General features: G+C 44.4%; 1 protein-coding gene across 3 annotated transcripts in view; it reads left to right on the top strand.

The window, feature by feature from the left end:
* The window catches only part of slc38a9 (solute carrier family 38 member 9), a 30,147-nt gene extending 17,253 nt beyond the window's left edge, over positions 1-12,894 (top strand). For all 3 annotated transcript variants that reach the window (XM_071351351.1, XM_071351352.1, XM_071351353.1), the window contains 9 exons: positions 826-996; positions 1,290-1,349; positions 1,988-2,215; positions 2,876-2,983; positions 3,389-3,495; positions 5,954-6,067; positions 7,384-7,532; positions 10,583-10,672; positions 10,968-12,894. In XM_071351351.1, coding sequence (XP_071207452.1) covers positions 826-996; positions 1,290-1,349; positions 1,988-2,215; positions 2,876-2,983; positions 3,389-3,495; positions 5,954-6,067; positions 7,384-7,532; positions 10,583-10,672; positions 10,968-11,133 — 1,193 coding nt within the window. In that variant the 3' untranslated portion in view covers positions 11,134-12,894. The remainder of the gene's footprint in view (positions 1-825; positions 997-1,289; positions 1,350-1,987; positions 2,216-2,875; positions 2,984-3,388; positions 3,496-5,953; positions 6,068-7,383; positions 7,533-10,582; positions 10,673-10,967) is intronic.
* The last annotated feature ends 7,622 nt before the right edge of the window (positions 12,895-20,516 follow it).

Here is a 20,516-nt window from a genome sequence, read left to right as displayed (position 1 = left end):
TAGATTGAGGGGATTTTTTAATATTTTTTATTCCATTTTAGAATAAGGCTGTAACAAAATGTGGAAAAAGTCAAGGGGTCTGAATAATTTCCGAATGCACTGTATGCCAGCGGTACACGACCGTGGGGTGCGTTCAGTTCGCTTCAACGTTTGCTATATTACGGGACGGTTTTTGCTGAACGACACGTTTCCCCAAAACGGTGCACACCTTTTTCAACAACAACCTTTTTTCAACAACAACCTTTTTTCAACAACAACCTTTTTTCAACAACGTTTGCTCCTGTGTGGTGGGTGGGTGTGGCCTGATCAATATGGGTGTGACCATTTTGAAAATCGGAAAACAGGTGCAGCACCCCATATGGTCACTTCCCTATGGGTTACCATAATCACAACGTTCTTCAACTGGTCGTTCAGTACTGTTTCCGTTGAATTTGACGTTGCACACCATACTGAACGTGACCCTGCTGCTTTTGTCTCTATAGCACTGAATGCTAAAATCACATAGTACCAGGTGACTGTTCAGGAGGGGGTGACTTTACAGAACTTTCAGATAGAAATGTATTGTGCAGATTACGTATAAATGTTTGTCATGTAGAATTGTGAGCCATGTCAGCTGTACACATTACATTTCTACCTGCTGTGATTGTTTCACGCCATTGAACACCCCTGGTTACCCAGCCAGATCAAGATGGTGAACCCCCCCCCCCAAAAAAAACACAATGTGTGGGAAACCAGTAGACAGTGGCCCTCGGGGACCCTTTTCATTGTCCACCCCTGTTACTGACTTTAAACACACATCCTATTTGTCTGTCTCTGTTTTTGCAGCGTACATCGACACGTCAGACTGGGAGTTCCCTGACGTGTGTAAATATTACTTTGGGAAATTTGGCCAGTGGTCCAGTCTGGTGTTCTCCATGGTGTCACTCATTGGTGCTATGGTGGTCTACTGGGTCCTAATGTCCAACTTCCTCTTCAACACGGGCAAATTCATCTACAGTAAGATCCTCTATAAACTCTAAATTAATCTACAGTAAGTCATCCTATGTAACTATAAACTAAATACATTTGTGTACTGTAATTCATATTCTCTATTATACAAAATATAACAGTACAAATACTGTGATATACAACAGAGTTTAGAGAACTATACAAACTTGACGTTATTTACATTTTTAGAAGTAGAAAGGAACCGTCATTTAGTGTTTCACCAGTATTCACACACCAAAGGATTTCTAAAATGTTATCTTGCTCATCTTGAACTACTGCTAATCTGTTTCTACCTTCTACAGACTATGCGCATAATGTCAGCATGTCAGATACAGAGTTTGGAACCAACGGGTCAGAAAGAGGTGAGACTCGTTCTTCATGTGTAATTTATGTATCACTATCCAATCTCCCATCAAGCCTTAACTTGTATTACATTATTGTTCCTATTTTGATAGTGCAACTGCAGCATGGTCGGATATCAATTACTTTAGTTCACTACTCTCTCCCTTAGACTGCTCTGGTTCGCTCCTCTCTCCCATAGACTGAGTCATGTAAATGACTGCCGCACACTGTGTATACTTGCAAAACAAACTTTTCACTTTCGTTTTTGAATCTTCTACGCATCTGTCTAGGTGTTCCATCATGATACGTTCAGATGTGCAAAAGTGCTTTGTACTATAGTCACCATCCTCTAGCCTGGTCCCAGATCTGGTTGTGCTTTTGCCAACCATTGGCAAACTAAACTCTGTCCTAAAGTACCGCACCCTCGTCCTGTCCTAACTGCCTCCCCCAGTGATCTGCCCGTTCCCTAACACCCATCTGCCTCCCCCAGTGATCTGCCCGTTCCCTAACACCCATCTGCCTCCCCCAGTGATCTGCCCGTTCCCTAACACCCATCTGCCTCCCCCAGTGATCTGCCCGTTCCCTAACACCCATCTGCCTCCCCCAGTGATCTCCCCAGTGATCTGCCTGTTCCCTAACACCCATCTGCCTCCCCCAGTGATCTGCCCGTTCCCCGACACGGGGGACCACAAAGGGAACTACAGCAGCGGCATCAGCGGCCTCTACCTGAACAACAACAACTACTACGGCAACGACACGTCAGACACAGCCGTGTTCGACCGCTGGTGGAGCAAGACCAACACCATCCCATTCTACCTCATCATTCTGCTGCTGCCGCTGCTCAACTTCCGCTCTGCCTCCTTCTTCGCCCGCTTCACCTTCCTGGGTAAGGACTGGAGGAACTGCCTATGCCAGTGTTTCTCAATCCTGGTCCCGGGGATCCAAAGGGGTGCACATTTTAGTTCCCTCCCCCTAGCACTACACACCTGACTCAATAATCAACTCATTAAACCTTTAAGTAGAGGAATCAGGTGTGTCACGGCAAAAACAAAGATGTCCCCGGGACCAGAATTAAGAGCTGGTCTATGCTAACTGAAGCTAAGTCCCAGTTCTTTTGCACTTTCCCTTTCATGGTTTAAAAGAATTGGTTAGGTGTAAGCATTATAGTGAGTTTCCACCAAGGGAGTGTTCAACTGTACACTTTGGGAGAAAGGTATAAAAATCTATTCATTTTATAAATTCATTATTTATGTTTGAGGCGCTATTATGGATTTTCCCCAAGTTTTTATTTTTTTATTGTCTAGCTATCGTTAATGAAAGCTCAGTTCAATGACATAACCTTTTTTGCTATGGCTAGTGAAAGTAGACGTCATTTTTGCTCATAGTTGTCAATGAGGCAAACAATGGCTTGCCTCTGAAAAAGCAGCCAGCTTTTTATTTAAGTGAAGTGAACGGGTTGACGTGAGTCATTGTTTGGTGACGTGCTCTGTGTCTTTGTTTTCTGGCTGGCTTGTATGACTTCTATTGATCTCTATCGACCCCCCAGGCACCATATCTGTGGTCTACCTCATCATACTGGTCACACTGAAGGCTATTCGTCTAGGCTTTCACCTGGAGTTCCACTGGTTAGAATCCACTCAGTTCTACGTCCCAGGTAAATTATTATGATGACTATGATTTTCATTGTTTACGAAAAAAAGGTGACAATGGTGATTATGATGTAATTGTCTACAAATAGGTGGCGATAATGATGAGTCACGATGATGTTGTTTACGATGAGGCGGCCCAGTGATTTTCCACAACTTTGACCCCAAAATACCTTGGATATTCTCTGCCCATTGAACAACAATGCTATCTTAATCAGTGTTTGCAGACAGTTGGGGGGCCTTTTCCTTTTCAATTTGTATTTCCGGTGAGATTGGTACCTCAGTTTGGGGTCGGTCCTTTACAAATCAATAGGATAACATGTCAAGTTTTTTTGAACTATGACAGCCCCCTCCTTATTTGCTCTAAGTTAATTTATGCAACTAACTTGGTAACGTGTGTGTCCACCCCCCAGAGTTCAGGCTGCTGTTCCCTCAGCTGACTGGTGTTCTCACCCTGGCCTTCTTCATCCACAACTGCATCATCACCTTGATGAAGAGCAACAAGCACCAGGAGAACAACGTGAGTTAGTTGGCCACGCTAGCGGTTATGTCTCCATTACACCAGGAGAACAACGTGAGTTAGTTGGCCACGCTAGCGGTTATGTCTCATTACACCAGGAGAATAACGTGAGTTAGTTGGCCAGTCAATGGACTGGCGCCCACATACCTTACTGACCTCCTGAACCCCAACACTACCACCTGTTCACTGTGCTCCACTGACCTCCTGAACCCCAACACTACCACCTGTTCACTGTGCTCCACTGACCTCCTGAACCCCAACACTACCACCTGTTCACTGTGCTCCACTGACCTCCTGAACCCCAACACTACCACCTGTTCACTGTGCTCCTCTGACCTCCTGAACCCCAACACTACCACCTGTTCACTGTGCTCCACTGACCTCCTGAACCCCAACACTACCACCTGTTCACTGTGCTCCACTGACCTCCTGAACCCCAACACTACCACCTGTTCACTGTGCTCCTCTGACCTCCTGAACCCCAACACTACCACCTGTTCACTGTGCTCCTCTGACCTCCTGAACCCCAACACTACCACCTGTTTACTGTGCTCCACTGACCTCCTGAACCCCAACACTACCACCTGTTCACTGTGCTCCTCTGACCTCCTGAACCCCAACACTACCACCTGTTTACTGTGCTCCACTGACCTCCTGAACCCCAACACTACCACCTGTTCACTGCGCTCCTCTGACCTCCTGAACCCCAACACTACCACCTGTTTACTGTGCTCCTCTGGCCTCCTGAACCCCAACACTACCACCTGTTCACTGTGCTCCTCTGACACTGGCCTCCTGAACCCCAACACTACCACCTGTTCACTGTGCTCCTCTGACACTGGCCTCCTCACCCTCCCTCGCACCAGGCTCCGCTCCATGGGAGACCAGGCTTTCAGCAGTGCAGCTCCCCAGCTCTGGACCTCCCTCCCTCTCCATGTCAGAACCTCACGATCCATACACATATTCTAGTCCACACTAAAGACACACCTCGTCACACAGGCTTACCCAGATTCTCTGTTGTCTTAGATTTTATCCTCCATCTAGTTCACTTCCCTGGATAGTCTGTCATTATGTTTAGTGTTCTTTTATATACTTATTTTTAATGTGATTTTATAGCTTTTTATCCTGCTGATTTTCTTGTATGTAAAGTGACTTTTAGTGTCGTGAAAAGTTCTTAAAATAACTTGTTATTTTACCTCTATAACACCAGGCACCATCTCTAGCCATCAAACTACCGGAGACCATTTGAAAAATATATTTTATGGTTGCTCACAATGTAAAGAGTGGGGATTCTTATTTTTGTGTATATATACACAGTCTACAAATGCAATTTATTATTTCCAATGGGTGAACAAGACATGACTGTTAGCGACTATGAGCTCACAGTCCAAAGTTTAGCCAAATTAGCAGTGATGTGACTGCGCAGTAACCAATTGGAGGACAGATGGTCTCGCTAGATAGGCTAACAGCCAATGTGACGTTGTGCATGCTGTTTGGAAGATGCACCCACACAGAGAGAGCTTTGCGATGCCTTACTGCTCTGTAGCGTTTGGTCTAACTGGGCTGTTAACCACTTCTTTTCTCCAACTACATTCAGTTTGAGACTGCTGGTGTTATGTATGACTAACCATTAACATTTGACCACACACATTTTGATTTATTTTTTATTTATTTATTTTTTTGCTGAACAGGCTTCTTTTTTTTTTTTTACATTAGTCACACCGTGTCAGGGCTTTTTGTTCTGAAAACCACTGTTGAGACAGAAAAGAAGTGGCTTGTCAGCGTTACGGAGTAGACTAATCGTACGTCCCAAATGGCACCCTATTCCCTACTGCACTTTTGACCAGAGTCCGGTGCACTTCCCATTGTTCCATTGTTAAGTCTGTGGCTGCAGTCTGTTTCCTGTTCCTTTTAACTTCTCTTTTTTTTTCACCCTTACCCACAACCCCCAGTATATTCAGTCACTAGTCTCACTACCGTTACGGTTGGAAGCAAACTTTAGACGCCTCACGTGCTTGTCCTGCCGATTTCGAGCAATTCCTTTACCTGATAAAATAGACTACAATTGTCTCTTTTGCCAAGCTTTGAACTCTGGTGAGAGCATGACTAAATATTAGCATAACCTGGTCACCAACAGTGCTGTGAAGAATAGTCTATTTGACTGTGGTTTTGCTGCCCTTGAGCAAGGCACTTAACCCCTAACCTACTTTCCTCCTGCGGCTGACCCTGTGCTGCACCCAGCCTGTTGTGTGCGGGGGTTGAACACTGTCAGCAACAACAACAAAAAAGTTTCCTTTGTATAATGAAGTAATAAAGATATCATTCAAATGTATTCATAGAGCCCTTCTTACATCTGCTGATGTCACAAACAGCAAGCAACGCAGGTGTAGAAACATATGTTCCATCTGTGTCTATTGTGTTCTATCATGAAATAAACAGTGTTGTGTTGTGATTTCAGGTGCGGGACTTGTCTGTGGCCTACCTACTGGTGGGACTGACGTACCTATACGTGGGAGTGTTGATCTTTGCTGCGTTCCCCTCCCCTCCTCTGTCAAAAGACTGCATTGAACCAGTAAGGCTTTCACTTCCCTTTTGAAGAGCGAGGGTTTTATGTACATCGTAAATAACAGGATCTGGACAACACAAGTAAAAGGTCCAAGACACGGAGGAGAGCAGAGTGGATATTCCCCTCTTCTTTGACTAAACCTCTAGCAGTTATGTGTTAACTGTCATGTCTACGCTATATATATATACAAAAGTATGTGGACACCCATTCAATTTAGTGGATTCGGCTATTTCAGCCACACCCGTTGCTGACCGGTATATAAAATCGAGCACACAGCCAAGCAATCTCCATAGACAAACATTGCCAGTAGAATGGCTCGTACTAAAGAGCTCAGTGACTTTCAACGTGGCACTGTCAATTTCTGCGCTGCTGGAGTTGCCCTGGTCAAATGTAAGTGCTGTTATTGTGAAGTGGAAATGTCTAGGAACAACAATGGCTCAGCCATGAAGTGTCGCAATGCCAAGCGTCAGCTGGACTGGTGTAAAGCTTGCTTCCATTGGACTCTGGAGCAGTGGAAATGTGTTCTCTGGAGTGATGTATCATGCCTCCTCATCTGGCAGTCTGATGGGCAAATCTGGGTTTGGCGGATGCCAGGAGAATGCTACCTGCCCAAATACACAGTGCCAACTGTAAAGTATAATGACCTGGGGCTGTTTTTTATGGTTCGGGCTACGTCCCTAAGTTCCAGTGAAGGGTTATCTTAACGCTACAGCATACAACATTCTACATGATTCTGTGCTTCTAACTTTGTGGCAACAATTTGGGGCCCTTCACTGTTTCAGCAGGACCATGCCCCCGTGCACAAAGCGAGGTCCATAGAGAAATGGTTTGTCGAGATCTGTGTGGAAGAACTTGACTGGCCTGCACAGAGCCCTGATCTCAACCCCATCAAACACCTTTGGGATGAATTTGAATGCCGACTGTGAACCAAGCCTAATCGCCCAACATAAGTGCCTGACCTTACTATTGCTCTTGTGGCTGAATGGAAGCAAGTCCCCCACAGCAATGTAGTGGAAAGCCTTCCCAGAAGACCAACTCCATATTAATGCCCCTGATTTTGGAATGAGATGTTTGACGAGCATGTGTCCCCACACACTATATGACTACACGTATCTGAGTTGGCTCCAGGATGGTTTCCCTTAGGTACAGATCTAGGATCAGCTTCCCCTCCACCAATCCTAACCATAACCATCTAGTGGGGAAAATGCAAAGCTGGCCCAAGATCAGCGTCTAGGGGCAACTTCACCCTACTCCTTTAAGTTTGGGGTTATGAAATGACAGTTGCCACCCTTCTGACATTCTGTCTTGTCTGTTTACTACAGAACTTCCTGGATAACTTCCCTAGCAGTGACGTGCTGGTGTTTGTGGCACGGACCTGTCTGCTTTTCCAGATGACCACTGTCTACCCCCTGCTGGGCTACCTGGTGCGTGTCCAGATGATGAGCCAGGTCTTCGGCAAACACTACCCCAGGTAACTACCGGCCCTAGCCTTGTCCCATAGTGGATGAGAAACCCTAGATGACTCAACCCTGAAACCGGAGTTGAGAAACCCTAGAGAATTCAAAAAACTGTACACCATTCTCAAGGAACACGTATTGTTTTAACACTAGAACTGCTGGGCTTCTCAGCCTCCAAGCACCTGTAAAAGATCCTGCTGTCGGGTGCAGTGTCCTTTAGCCTACGAATCAGATGAATCTACTCTTTTGTTATTAGAGGTGTGACAACCTGGCTACACTCGTAATCGTATCTGTAAACTGACAGTTGATGCTCGTGATCGTATCCGTAAACTGACAGTTGATGCTCGTGATCGTATCTGTAAACTGACAGTTGATGCTCGTGATCGTATCCGTAAACTGACAGTTGATGCTCGTGATCGTATCCGTTTACGGACAGTTGATGCTCGTGATCGTATCTGTAAACTGACAGTTGATGCTCGTGAACGTATCCGTAAACTGACAGTTGATGCTCGTGATCGTATCCGTAAACTGACAGTTGATGCTCGTGATCGTATCCGTAAACTGACAGTTGACCAGCGGCCTGTTCTGATCTTGAACATCTGCACATTACCTTCAGCTTTCAAATGCTAAAATGGCTTGTGGGATATTAGGCTTTATTAGTTGAGTGACAACCTATGTAATTTGCTATAGGTTGTCCTCTGTGCTGTTGAAAATTGTGTTTTACCATAATAAAATTAAGTTACCGGAGACCACTCATCTGGCTATTCCTGCTGAATGGGTTTACAGTAGATTTCATTTAGATTCTTCAGGTTCACCATTGGCAATAGTTTAGGTAGTTTTGCTTTAAACAATCATTATTTTATGGTAATTTTTAGATATACAGGGTCAAGTTTTTAAAGGTTTTTAAAATAATTTCATAACGAAGACCACAGTCATTTTGCGAGGCGGACTGACTGCATGACCAAAGCAGGAGGAGAAAACCGAAGCTCACTGAACTTCCAAATGGTGAACACCTTCCTAATATTGAGTTGCACCCGGGGCATGGACTCTACAAGGTGTTGAAAGCGTTCGACAGGGATGCTGGCCCATGTTGACTCCAATGCTTCCGACAATGACACAAATATTAATTTCCACAAAGTTTGCTGCTTCAGTGTTTTTAGATATTTTTGTCAGATTTTACTATGGAATACTGAAGTATAATTACAAGCATTTCATACGTGTCAAAGGCTTTTATTGACAATTATATGAAGTTGATGCAAAGAGTCAATATTTGCAGTGTTGACCCTTCTTTTTCAAGACCGCTGTAATCCTCCCTGGCATGCTGTCAATTAACTTCTGGGCCCCATCCTGACGGATGGCAGCCCATTCTTGCATAATCAATGCTTGGCGTTTGTCAGAATTTGTGGGTTTTTGTTAGTCCACCCGCCTCTTGAGGATTGACCACAAGTTCTCAATGGGATTAAGGTCTGGGGAGTTTCCTGGCCATGGACCCAAAATATAGATGTTTTGTTCCCCGAGCCACTTAGTTATCACTTTTGCCTTATGGCAAGGTGCTCCATCATGCTGGAAAAGGCATTGTTCATCACCAAGCTGTTCCTGGATGGTTGGGAGAAGTTGATCTCAGAGGATGTGTACCATTCTTTATTCATGGCTGTGATCTTAGGCAAAATTGTGAGTGAGCACACTCCCTTGGGTGAGAAGCAAACCCACACACATGAATGGTCTCCAGGATGCTTTACTGTTGGCATGACACAGGACTGATGGTAGCGCTCACCTTGTCTTCTCCGGACACGCTTTTTTCCGGATGCCCCAAACAATCTTAAAGGGGATTCATCAGATTAAATGACTTTACCCCAGTCCTCAGCAGTCCAATCCCTGTACCTTTTGCAGAATATCAGTCTGTCCCTGATGTTTTTCCTGGAGAAAAGTGGCTTCTTTGCTGCCCTTCTTGACACCAGTCCATCTTTAAAGTCTTCGCCTAACTGTGCGTGCACAGCAGGCACTCACACCTGCTTGCTGCCATTCCTGAGCAAGCTCTGTACTGGTTGTGCCCCACTCCCGCAGCTGAATCAACTTTAGGAGACGGTCCTGGCGCTTGCTGGACTTTCTTGGGCACCCTGAAGCCTTCTTCACAACAATTGAACCGCTCTCCTTGAAGTTCTTGATGATCCGATAAATGGTTGATTTAGGTGCAATCTTACTGGCAGCAATATCCTTGCCTGTGAAGCCCTTTTTGTGCAAAGCAATGATGATGGCACGTGTTTCCGTGCAGGTAACCATGGTTGACTGAGGAAGAACAATGATTCCAAGCAACACCCTCCTTTTGAAGCTTCCAGTCTGTTATTTGAACTCAATCAGCATGACAGTGTGATCTCCAGCCCTTTCCTCGTCAACACTCATACCTGTGTTAATGAGAGAATCACTGACATGATGTCAGCTGGTCCTTTTGTGGCAGGGCTGAAATGCAGTGGAAATGTTTTTTGGGGATTCAGTTCATTTGCATGGCAAAGAGGGACTTCCATAATTTCCATCATATAAACTGAGGCAGCAGACTTAGAAAATGTATATTTGTGTCATTCTCAAAACCTTTGACCACGACTGTACATACATCATTTAGTTCCAGTTCAGAGGCCCACCTCCGTGAGCTCATCAGCAGCAGATTTGAATTTAGAATGGTAAATGAATGTGTTTAAAGATGCACATTCCTACCCCTTAAGATAGGAAAAGGTGTGAGTGGGGAAAAACTGTAAATAGGCTCTAAATACTTTGCTCAGCTGTCAGAATTTTTATAACACAATGTAAAATACAAGGATATATAGGAAAAGTCAGGGAAGGAGGACATTGCTTTCAAAATCGCAGATTTATTTTAATTACAACATCTAACAGCACGGGGCATTGGCCTATGGCAGTTTTAGTGTGAAAAGGTGATGTTTCTCAGTGGCAGTCTTTACCTCAGCTAATGTACCTCTCATTGGAAGGGGAGACAATCTTGTGTGTTGAAGCTTTGATGGTTAAAACAAGCTTTCTACAAAATGTTACAATTCTTCATCTCTTTATCCCCTAGTTTCTTCCACGTTTTCACTCTGAACATTTTCATCGTTGGCACTGGTGTCTGCATGGCGAAGTATTACCCCAACATTGGCTCCATTATAAGGTAAGATGGCTGCTAAGATAGGTAAATGAGAAATTATGAAGATGTTTGTTGATAAAGAGAACCAAAAACAAGGCATCCCTTGCAAATGGAAAATAAAAATGTAGGGCAAAATCCTTGAGATATTGGTATTAAAATTATCCTTCAAATTCCCCCATTGACATTAATGCACGATTGACACTAACATTTTATTTTCACACACGTTTAGCCCATAGTCTCGCCCCCTCTTTGAATTGAATCTAATTCACCCTCTCTCGCGCAGTCCATATAGATCTGCTCTCTCTGTTTCTCCTCCCAGGTACTCTGGGGCGACGTGTGGCCTGGCCCTGGTCTTTGTCTTTCCCTCTCTGGTCCACATGATCTCCCAGAAGCGTAGAGGGGAGCTCAGCTGGCCCTCGGCCATCTTCCACAGCTTCCTCATTGTCCTGGGCGTGGCCAATGTGGCAGGACAGTTCTTCATGTAGTTATGCCACTACTTGGTTGGTCTGTCCCTCAATGAAGCTGGGTCGTGTTCATTAGTCACCAAACGGAAGAAAATGGACAAACGGGGAGGTGGGACGACTTGGACTTGTCCATTGTGAAATGCTAATTTTAGTTTTCCGATGCAAAATGTTTCAACTTTCTGTTGAGTGACCTGATGATTACGACCCGGCACAAGCCTTTTGTATACATTGTGTACGGTTCAGAGAGATGCAGGAGACGGCATACAGTGTCCAACTCTCATGGTCTGGTTTGCACAAGGAGCAGTCTCTGGGGAATTCAAGCTAATGTCTTTGTCTTTCTACTTTAACTGCACGTCCTCTTCTTTTAGTGGGAGTTTCATGTCAATTTAGATTGCTTTGGATGTTTACGTTAGTTTTGCTCCCTCCACAAACATGTTAACGCTAATCATTCAGACTTTTTTTTAAGGGCATTGACTTTCACCTCAGAACTATCCTCCTTCAACATGATGGTGCAGAAATGTTTTAGGTTATTTCATGTTGATTTAATAATTTTTTGGTAGTTCAGTAGGACTGAGCTAGCCTTGCACAGCCTTGTTCACATTTACTGTTCTGATAACTAATCTTTTGTTATTTCCTCTTTCAGGTTGATTTATTTTGGAGTTTCCATTGTAGTTTGAACAATTTAAGCACTGTTCTCATCAGTGTAAAATACACTCATATTTAATTTGTTTAAATGCAATTAATATGTAGAACAGAGTAGAAGCAACCCAATTTGATTATAAATAATGTGTGCGTAGCTTGCTTCAAAGTAGAACAGTGCAACGGCAAGAAGTCTGTGGGAGAGTTATCAATAGATAATAATGTGATCATAATAATAATTCTCCAGAGAGTGAAGCATTTGACTGACAAATGTTACTGAATTATTCCCTTAAACACTTTCCCCTCCCTCCTATTCTCACCCCTCTGTTTGAACACTATACATTCTATATAGTATATATTATTCTGGGGAAATGCACAAATCATGTCCTGTATTCATTGTATCTTTTTGAGGGGGAGGGGAAATCTGGATGGAATTATTTGACGTGTAAAAGCAGGGAAGCGATTTATTGTGGTGACTGTTTTAGGCCTTTTGAATTTTCTTGGCCCATGTGGATATTTGGGTGGGATTAGGGAGTTCATTTGTTCCCTGGCTCTTAAAGGGAAATACCACTCAAACTATTTTCATATTTGTTTCATTAGTTCACTGTTGATACGGTCCAATAATGTTTTGCATGTCAGCAATCAAGTTTAAGATAGACAACTTTCAAAATAATTTGGTATTTTTAATCGCATGACACTTTCTGTATTTTTGAAAGTTCTATATCTTAAACTTGATTGCTGACGTAAAACATTTTGGAACCATATCAACAGTGAACTAATGAAACAAATATGAAAATAGTTTGAGTGGTATTTTTCCTTAAATGTATTACATTGTTATTGTAAAGTTGCCCCGAGATCCTGATCTTGGGTCAGTTTTGTATTTTCCCCACTAGGATTTGGAAAGCTTATCCAAGGGTAAACCTCATAATGTTCATCTGCCATAGTCATTTTGGAGCACCAACTGTATACTTGAACAAATGGAAGCTAACTCTGTTATGAACTTTTTGTTGTTGTTGCTACATACGGTTCTTTACTCGAATTCTTCAGAGAAACTGCACCTTAATGTTATCGGATGGATAAAGGGATTGTGTAGGGGTGGTGTAATGGAGTGTACCTTCACTAAACGTTGCTTGTCATACAAAAGCTGGCCTCATTCTTTGGTAAGTAAGATGTTAGCAATTCCAGTTATGGTGTTTTTAATGGCAATTATATTCACAGGGGGTTCTAAATGAGTGTATGTGTGGTTGTCTGAAATTACAGAATGAAGAGAGGAATGATAAGTAATTCAAATACTATTAGGATATAGTAATAAACAATATTACAATGAAGTAACAAACTGCTATTGGAATAATTTATAACCAATGATGGTTATAAATGCACCATTGATTTACAAAGGAAACAGCAACTGAAAAGGTCCACAAGGGACTTATAGAAACAGACCAAATAGCCTTCAGCATGAGGAATGAGAACAAAGCCAGTCTTAGCATACAAGCTAGCAATTATGTCTCCATATTAACATACAAGTTATAGCTAAATAACTAGTGGAGAAATGTACATAAGCACATGGACAGAGTATTCACCGTAAAGCACATGAAAATAATACCTCACTGTAAAATACTTTGCGTGTCCGCAGTTATAACAAAGTAACTGTATACATGTGCTCTATAGAGCTCGCCAGCTTGTAGTCATAAAAGCGTTAATTAGTTACCTCTGGTTCGTTTGGCCATTCCTATCGGAATATAATAGTGATTTGGGATAAACGCAGAAAAATAAGGTCTGAGGTTAACATCGGTTTAGGAGATCTTATATGTATTGTTCTATGAGAAGTCAGTTAACATGACCTTTATGAAGCCTTAGTGCTTTTTTAATTACATAAATGCTTCAAAATTCACAAAACGTTACATTAGCTGATTTTAAGATTCTCGTAGAAAAAACGTGTGACCTCCTCAGCCTGTGTTTTACTAGAGTTTATCCAAAAACCCTACAGAAATGAAATTCCCCATAGGCTTTGACCAACGAGCCATGGTGGCATTAGTGCCTACAAAAAGACGCCATTACTATTGTTCTCTATACATAGTGCATTTGGAAAGTATTCAACCGCCTTGACTTTTTACACATTGTTACATTACAGCCTTATTCTAAAATGATTAAAAACTGGCCTCAATCTACACACAATACCCCAGAATGGCAAAGTGGAAATACGTTTTTAGAAATTTTAGCAACTGTATTAAAAATAAACACCTTATTACTAAGTATTCAGACCTTTTGCTATGAGACTCAAAATTGAGCTCAGGTGCATCCTGTTTCCATTGATCATCCTTGAGACGTTTCTACAATTTAACTTGTGGTAAATTCAATTGATTGGACAAGATTTGGAAAGGCACACACCTGTCTATATAAGGTCCCACAGTTGCCGGTGCACATCAGAGCAAAAACCAAGCCATGAGGTCGAAGAAATTGGGAGAACCTTCCAGAAATACAACCATCTCTGCAGCACTCCACCACTCAGGCCTTTATGGTAGAGTGGCCAGATGGAAGCCACTCCTCAGTAAAAGGCACATGACAGCACGCTTGGAGTTTGCCAAAAGGCACCTAAAGGACTAAGACCATGAAAAACAAGATTCTCTTGTCTGATGAAACCAAGATTGAACTCTGGCCTGAATGCCAAGCGTCATGTCTGGAAGAAACAATAAACAATAGAGTTACACAAACATACGTACAGTCAATAACACAATAGAAGAAAATAAATCTATATACAGTTTGTGCAAATGTAGAAGAGTAGGTAAGGCAATAAATAGGCCATAGAGGTGAAATAATTACAATTTCGCATTAACACTGGAGTGATTAGATGTGCAAGTAGAGAATACTGGGGTGCAAAAGAGCAAGATGGTAAGTAATAATGTGGGGATGAGGTAGTTGGGTGTGCTATTTACAGATTGGCTGTGTACAGGTACAGTGGTAAGTTGCTCTGACAGCTGATGCTTATTAAAGTTTGAGAGGGAGATATGAGTCTCCAGCTTCAGTGATTTTTGCAATTCGTTCCAGTCATTGGCAGCAGAGAACTGGAAGGAAAGGTGGCCGAAGGAGGTGTTTGCTTTGGATGACCAGTGAAATATACCTGCTGGAGTGTGTGCTACGGGTGGGTGTTGCTATGGTGACCAGTGAGCTGAGATAAGGCGGGGCTTTATCTAGGAAAGACTTTTATAGATGACCTGCAGCCAGTGGGTTTGGCGACATACGTAGTGAGGGCCAGCCAATGAGAGCATACAGGTCGCAGTGGTGGGTAGTATATGGGGCTTTGGTGACAAAACGGATGGCACTGTGATAGACGACATCCAGTTTACTGAGGAGAGTGTTGGGGGCTATTTTGTAAATGACATCGCCGAAGTCAAGAATCGGTAGGATAGTCAGTTTTACGAGGGTATGTTTGGCAGCATGAGTGAAGGATGCTTTGTTGCGAAATAGGAAGCCAATTCTAGATTTAATTTTGGATTGGAGATGTTTGATCTGAGTCTGGAAGGAGAGTTTACAGTCTAACCAGACACCTAGGTATTTGTAGTTGTCCACATATTCTAGGTCAGAACCGTCCAGAGTAGTGATGCTAGTCGGGCGGGAGGGTGCGGGCAGCAATCGGTTGAAGAGCATGCACTTAGTTTTACTAGCATTTTAAAAGCAGTTGGAGTCCACGAAAGGAGTGTCGTATGGCGTTGAAGCTCATTTAGAGGTTTGTTAGCACAGTGTCCAAAGAAGGGCCAGATGGGGTACTTCCGGGTACTTCAGGGTACTTCCGGCGCCGAAAAGAGATGGCCGCCTCGCTTCGCGTTCCTTGGAAAATATGCAGTATTTTGTTTTTTTACGTGTTATTTCTTACATCGGTACCCCAGGTAATCTTAGGTTTCATTACATACAGTCGGGAGGAACTACTGAATATACGATTAACGTCAACTCATCATCGTTCCTACCAGGAATATGACTTTCCCGAAACGGATCCAGTGTTTTGCCTTCCACCCAATACAATGGATCTGATCCCAGCCGGCGACCCTGTGCGACGCCGAAAAAGGGGAAAACGAGGCGGTCTCGTGGTCAGGCTTCGGAGACGGGCACATCGCGCTCCACTCCCTAGCATACTACTCGCCAATGTCCAGTCTCTTGACAATAAGGTTGATGAAATCCGAGCACGGGTAGCATTCCAGAGAGACATCAGGGATTGCAACGTGCTCTGCTTCACGGAAACATGGCTAACTCAAGGGACGCTAACGGAGTCGGTGCAGCCAGCTGGTTTCTTCATGCATCGCGCCGACAGAAACAAACATCTTTCCGGTAAGAAGAGGGGCGGGGGGGTATGCCTTATGATTAACGAGAAGTGGTGTGATCATCATAACAACACACAGGAACTCAAGTCATTCTGTTCACCTGATCTAGAACTCCTCACAATCAAATGTCGACCGCATTATCTACCAAGGGAATTCTCTTCAATCATAATCACAGCCGTATATATTCCCCCCCAAGCAGACACATCGATGGCCCTGAACGAACTTTATCTGACTCTTTGTAAACTGGAAACCACACACCCTGAGGCTGCATTCATCGTAGCTGGGGATTTTAACAAGGCTAATCTAAAAACAAAACTCCCTAAATTCTATCAGCATATCGATTGTGCTACCAGGGCTGGAAAAACACTAGACCATTGTTATACTAATTTCCGCGACGCTTATAAGGCCCTCCCCCGCCCCCCTTTCGGAAAAGCTGACCACGACTCCATTTTGTTGATTCCAGCCTACAAACAGAAACTCAAACAACAAGCTCCCGCGCTCAGGTCTGTTCAACGCTGGTCCGACCAATCTGAATCCACGCTTCAAGACTGCTTCGATCACGCGGATTGGAATATGTTCCGCATCGCGTCCAACAACAATATTGACGAATATACTGATTCGGTGAGCGAGTTCATTAGGAAGTGCATTGACGATGTCGTACCCACAGCAACGATAAAAACATTCCCAAACCAGAAACCGTGGATTGACGGCAGCATTCGCGTGAAACTGAAAGCGCGAACCACTGCTTTTAACCAGGGCAAGGTGACCGGAAGCATGACCGAATACAAACAGTGTAGCTATTCTCTCCGCAAGGCAATCAAACAGGCTAAGTCTCAGTACAGAGACAAAATCGAGTCGCAATTCAACAGCTCAGACACAAGAGGTATGTGGCAGGGTCTACAGTCAATCACGGATTACAAAAAGAAAACCAGCCCCGTCGCGGACCAGGATGTCTTGCTCCCAGACAGGCTAAACAACTTTTTTGCCCGCTTTGAGGACAATACAGTGCCACTGACACGGCCCCCTACCAAAACCTGCGGGCTCTCCTTCACTGCAGCCGATGTGAGTAAAACATTTAAACGTGTTAACCCTCGCAAGGCTGCAGGCCCAGACGGCATTCCCAGCCGCGTCCTCAGAGCATGCGCAGACCAGCTGGCTGGTGTGTTTACGGACATATTCAATCAATCCTTATCCCAGTCTGCTGTTCCCACATGCTTCAAGAGGGCCACCATTGTTCCTGTTCCCAAGAAAGCTAAGGTAACTGAGCTAAACGACTACCGCCCCGTAGCACTCACTTCCGTCATCATGAAGTGCTTTGAGAGACTAGTCAAGGACCATATCACCTCCACCCTACCGGACACCCTAGACCCACTCCAATTTGCTTACCGACCCAATAGGTCCACAGACGACGCAATCGCAACCACACTGCACACTGCCCTAACCCATCTGGACAAGAGGAATACCCATGTGAGAATGCTGTTCATCGATTACAGCTCAGCATTTAACACCATAGTACCCTCCAAACTCGTCATCAAGCTCGAGACCCTGGGTCTCGACCCCGCCCTGTGCAACTGGGTCCTGGACTTCCTGACGGGCCGCCCCCAGGTGGTGAGGGTAGGTAACAACATCTCCACCCCGCTGATCCTCAACACTGGGGCCCCACAAGGGTGCGTTCTGAGCCCTCTCCTGTACTCCCTGTTCACCCACGACTGCGTGGCCATGCACGCCTCCAACTCAATCATCAAGTTTGCGGATGACACTACAGTGGTAGGCTTGATTACCAACAACGACGAGACGGCCTACAGGGAGGAGGTGAGGGCCCTCGGAGTGTGGTGTCAGGAAAATAACCTCACACTCAACGTCAACAAAACAAAGGAGATGATTGTGGACTTCAGGAAACAGCAGAGGGAGCACCCCCCTATCCACATCGACGGGTCAGTAGTGGAGAAGGTGGAAAGTTTTAAGTTCCTCGGTGTACACATCACGGACAAACTGAATTGGTCCACCCACACAGACAGCGTTGTGAAGAAGGCGCAGCAGCGCCTCTTCAACCTCAGGAGGCTGAAGAAATTCGGCTTGTCACCAAAAGCACTCACAAACTTCTACAGATGCACAATCGAGAGCATCCTGTCGGGCTGTATCACCGCCTGGTACGGCAACTGCTCCGCCCACAACCGTAAGGCTCTCCAGAGGGTAGTGAGGTCTGCAGAACGCATCACCGGGGGCAAACTACCTGCCCTCCAGGACACCTACACCACCCGATGTCACAGGAAGGCCATAAAGATCATCAAGGACAACAACCACCCAAGCCACTGCCTGTTCACCCCGCTATCATCCAGAAGGCGAGGTCAGTACAGGTGCATCAAAGCAGGGACCGAGAGACTGAAAAACAGCTTCTATCTCAAGGCCATCAGACTGTTAAACAGCCACCACTAACATTTAGCGGCCGCTGCCAACATACTGACTCAACTCCAGCCACTTTAAAAATGGGAATTGATGGAAATTATGTAAAAATGTACCACTAGCCACTTTAAACAATGCCACTTAATACAATGTTTACATACCCTACATTACCCATCTCATATGTATATACTGTACTCTATATCATCTACTGCATCTTGCCATCTTTATGTAATACATGTACCACTAGCCACTTTAAACTATGCCACTTTATGTTTACATACCCTACAGTACTCATCTCATATGTATATACCGCACTCTATACCATCTACTGCATCTGCCATGCCGTTCTGTACCACCACTCATTCATATATCTTTATGTACATATTCTTTATCCCTTTACACTTGTGTGTGTGTGTAAGGTAGTAGTTGTGGAATTGTTAGGTTAGATTACTGTTGGTTATTACTGCATTGTCGGAACTAGAAGCACAAGCATTTCGCTACACTCGCATTAACATCTGCTAACCATGTGTATGTGACTAATAAAATTTGATTTGATTTGATTTGAGATGTATACAGAATGGTGTCATCTGCATAGAGGTGGATCAGAGTCACCAGCAGCAAGAGCGACATCCATTGATATATACAGAGAAAAGAGTCGGCCCGAGAATTGAACCCTGTGGCACCCCCATAGAGACTTTCAGAGGTCCAGACAACAGGCCCTCCGATTTGACACACTGAACTCTATCAGAGAAGTAGATGGTGAACCAGGCGAGGCAGTCATTTGAGAAGCCAAGGCGATTGAGTCTGCCGATAAGAATGCAGTGATGACAGTCGAAAGCCTTGGCCAGGTCGATGAAGACGGCTGCACAGTACTGTCTTTTCGATGGTGTTATATCGTTTAGGACCTTGAGTGTGGCTGAGGTGCACCCGTGACCAGCTCGGAAACCAGATTGCATAGTGGAGAAGGTATGGTGGGATTTGAAATGGTCTAAGTTTTTAGAAAGGCAGGGCAGGATGGTTATAGGTATATAACAGTTTGGGTCTAGTGTCTCCCCCTTTTGAAGAGGGGGATGACCGCAGCAGCTTTCCAATCTTTGGGGATCTCAGATGATACGAAAGAGGTTGAATAGGCTAGTAATAGGGGTTGCAACAATTTCGGCAGATAATTTTAGAAAGGGATGGTCCAGATTGTCTAGCCCAGAGGAATTGTAGGGATCCAGATTTTGCAGCTCTTTCAGAAAATCAGCTATTTGGGTGAAGGAGAGGCGGGGGCGGGGCTGAGATGTTGGGCGGGGTAGCCGAGTGGAAAGCATGGCCAGCCATAGAAAAATGCTTATTGAAATTATCGATTACCGTAGATTTATCGGTGGTGACAGTGTTTCCTATCCTCAGTGCAGTGGGCAGCTGGGAGGAGGTGCTCTTATTCTCCATGGACTTTAGTGTCCTAAAACTTTTTGGAATTAGTGCTACAGGAAGCAAATTTCTGTTAGGAAAGCTAAGGCTAGCTTTTTCAAACTGACTGGGGGCTGAAGGGGGTTTATAACAAGCGGCAACGGCGAGACTTGTTTCTGGAAAGGTAGATTTAAAAAAAAGTAGAAGCTCTAATTGTTTGGGCACAGACCTGGATAGTATGACAGAACTCTGCAGGCCAACTCCGCTCCCTTTGGCAGTTCTGTCTTGTTGGAAAATGTTAGTTAGGGATGGACATTTCTGGATTTTTAGTGGCCTTCCTAAGCCAGGATTCAGACACGGCTAGGACATCCGGGTTGGCGGAGTGTGCTAAAGCAGTGAATAAAACAAACTTAGGGATGAGGCTTTTAATGTTAACATGCATGCAACCAAGGCTTTTACGGTTACAGACGTCAACAAATGAGAGCTTCTGGAGAATGGGAGTGATGCTGGGGGCTGCAGGGCCTGGGTTAACCGCTACATCACCAGAGGAGGAGTAGGATAAGGGTACGGCAAATGGCTATAAGAACTGGTCATCTAGTGCGTTCGGAATAGAGCGTAAAAGGAGCAGATTTCTGGGCGTGGAAGAATAGATTCAAG

This window comes from Salvelinus alpinus, chromosome 18, assembly GCF_045679555.1.
Source record: "Salvelinus alpinus chromosome 18, SLU_Salpinus.1, whole genome shotgun sequence".
In the NCBI taxonomy this organism is placed as follows: Eukaryota; Metazoa; Chordata; class Actinopteri; order Salmoniformes; family Salmonidae; genus Salvelinus; species Salvelinus alpinus.
The sequence above is the reverse complement of the archived record's forward strand: the minus strand, read 5'-3'. Positions and strand labels throughout refer to the sequence as shown.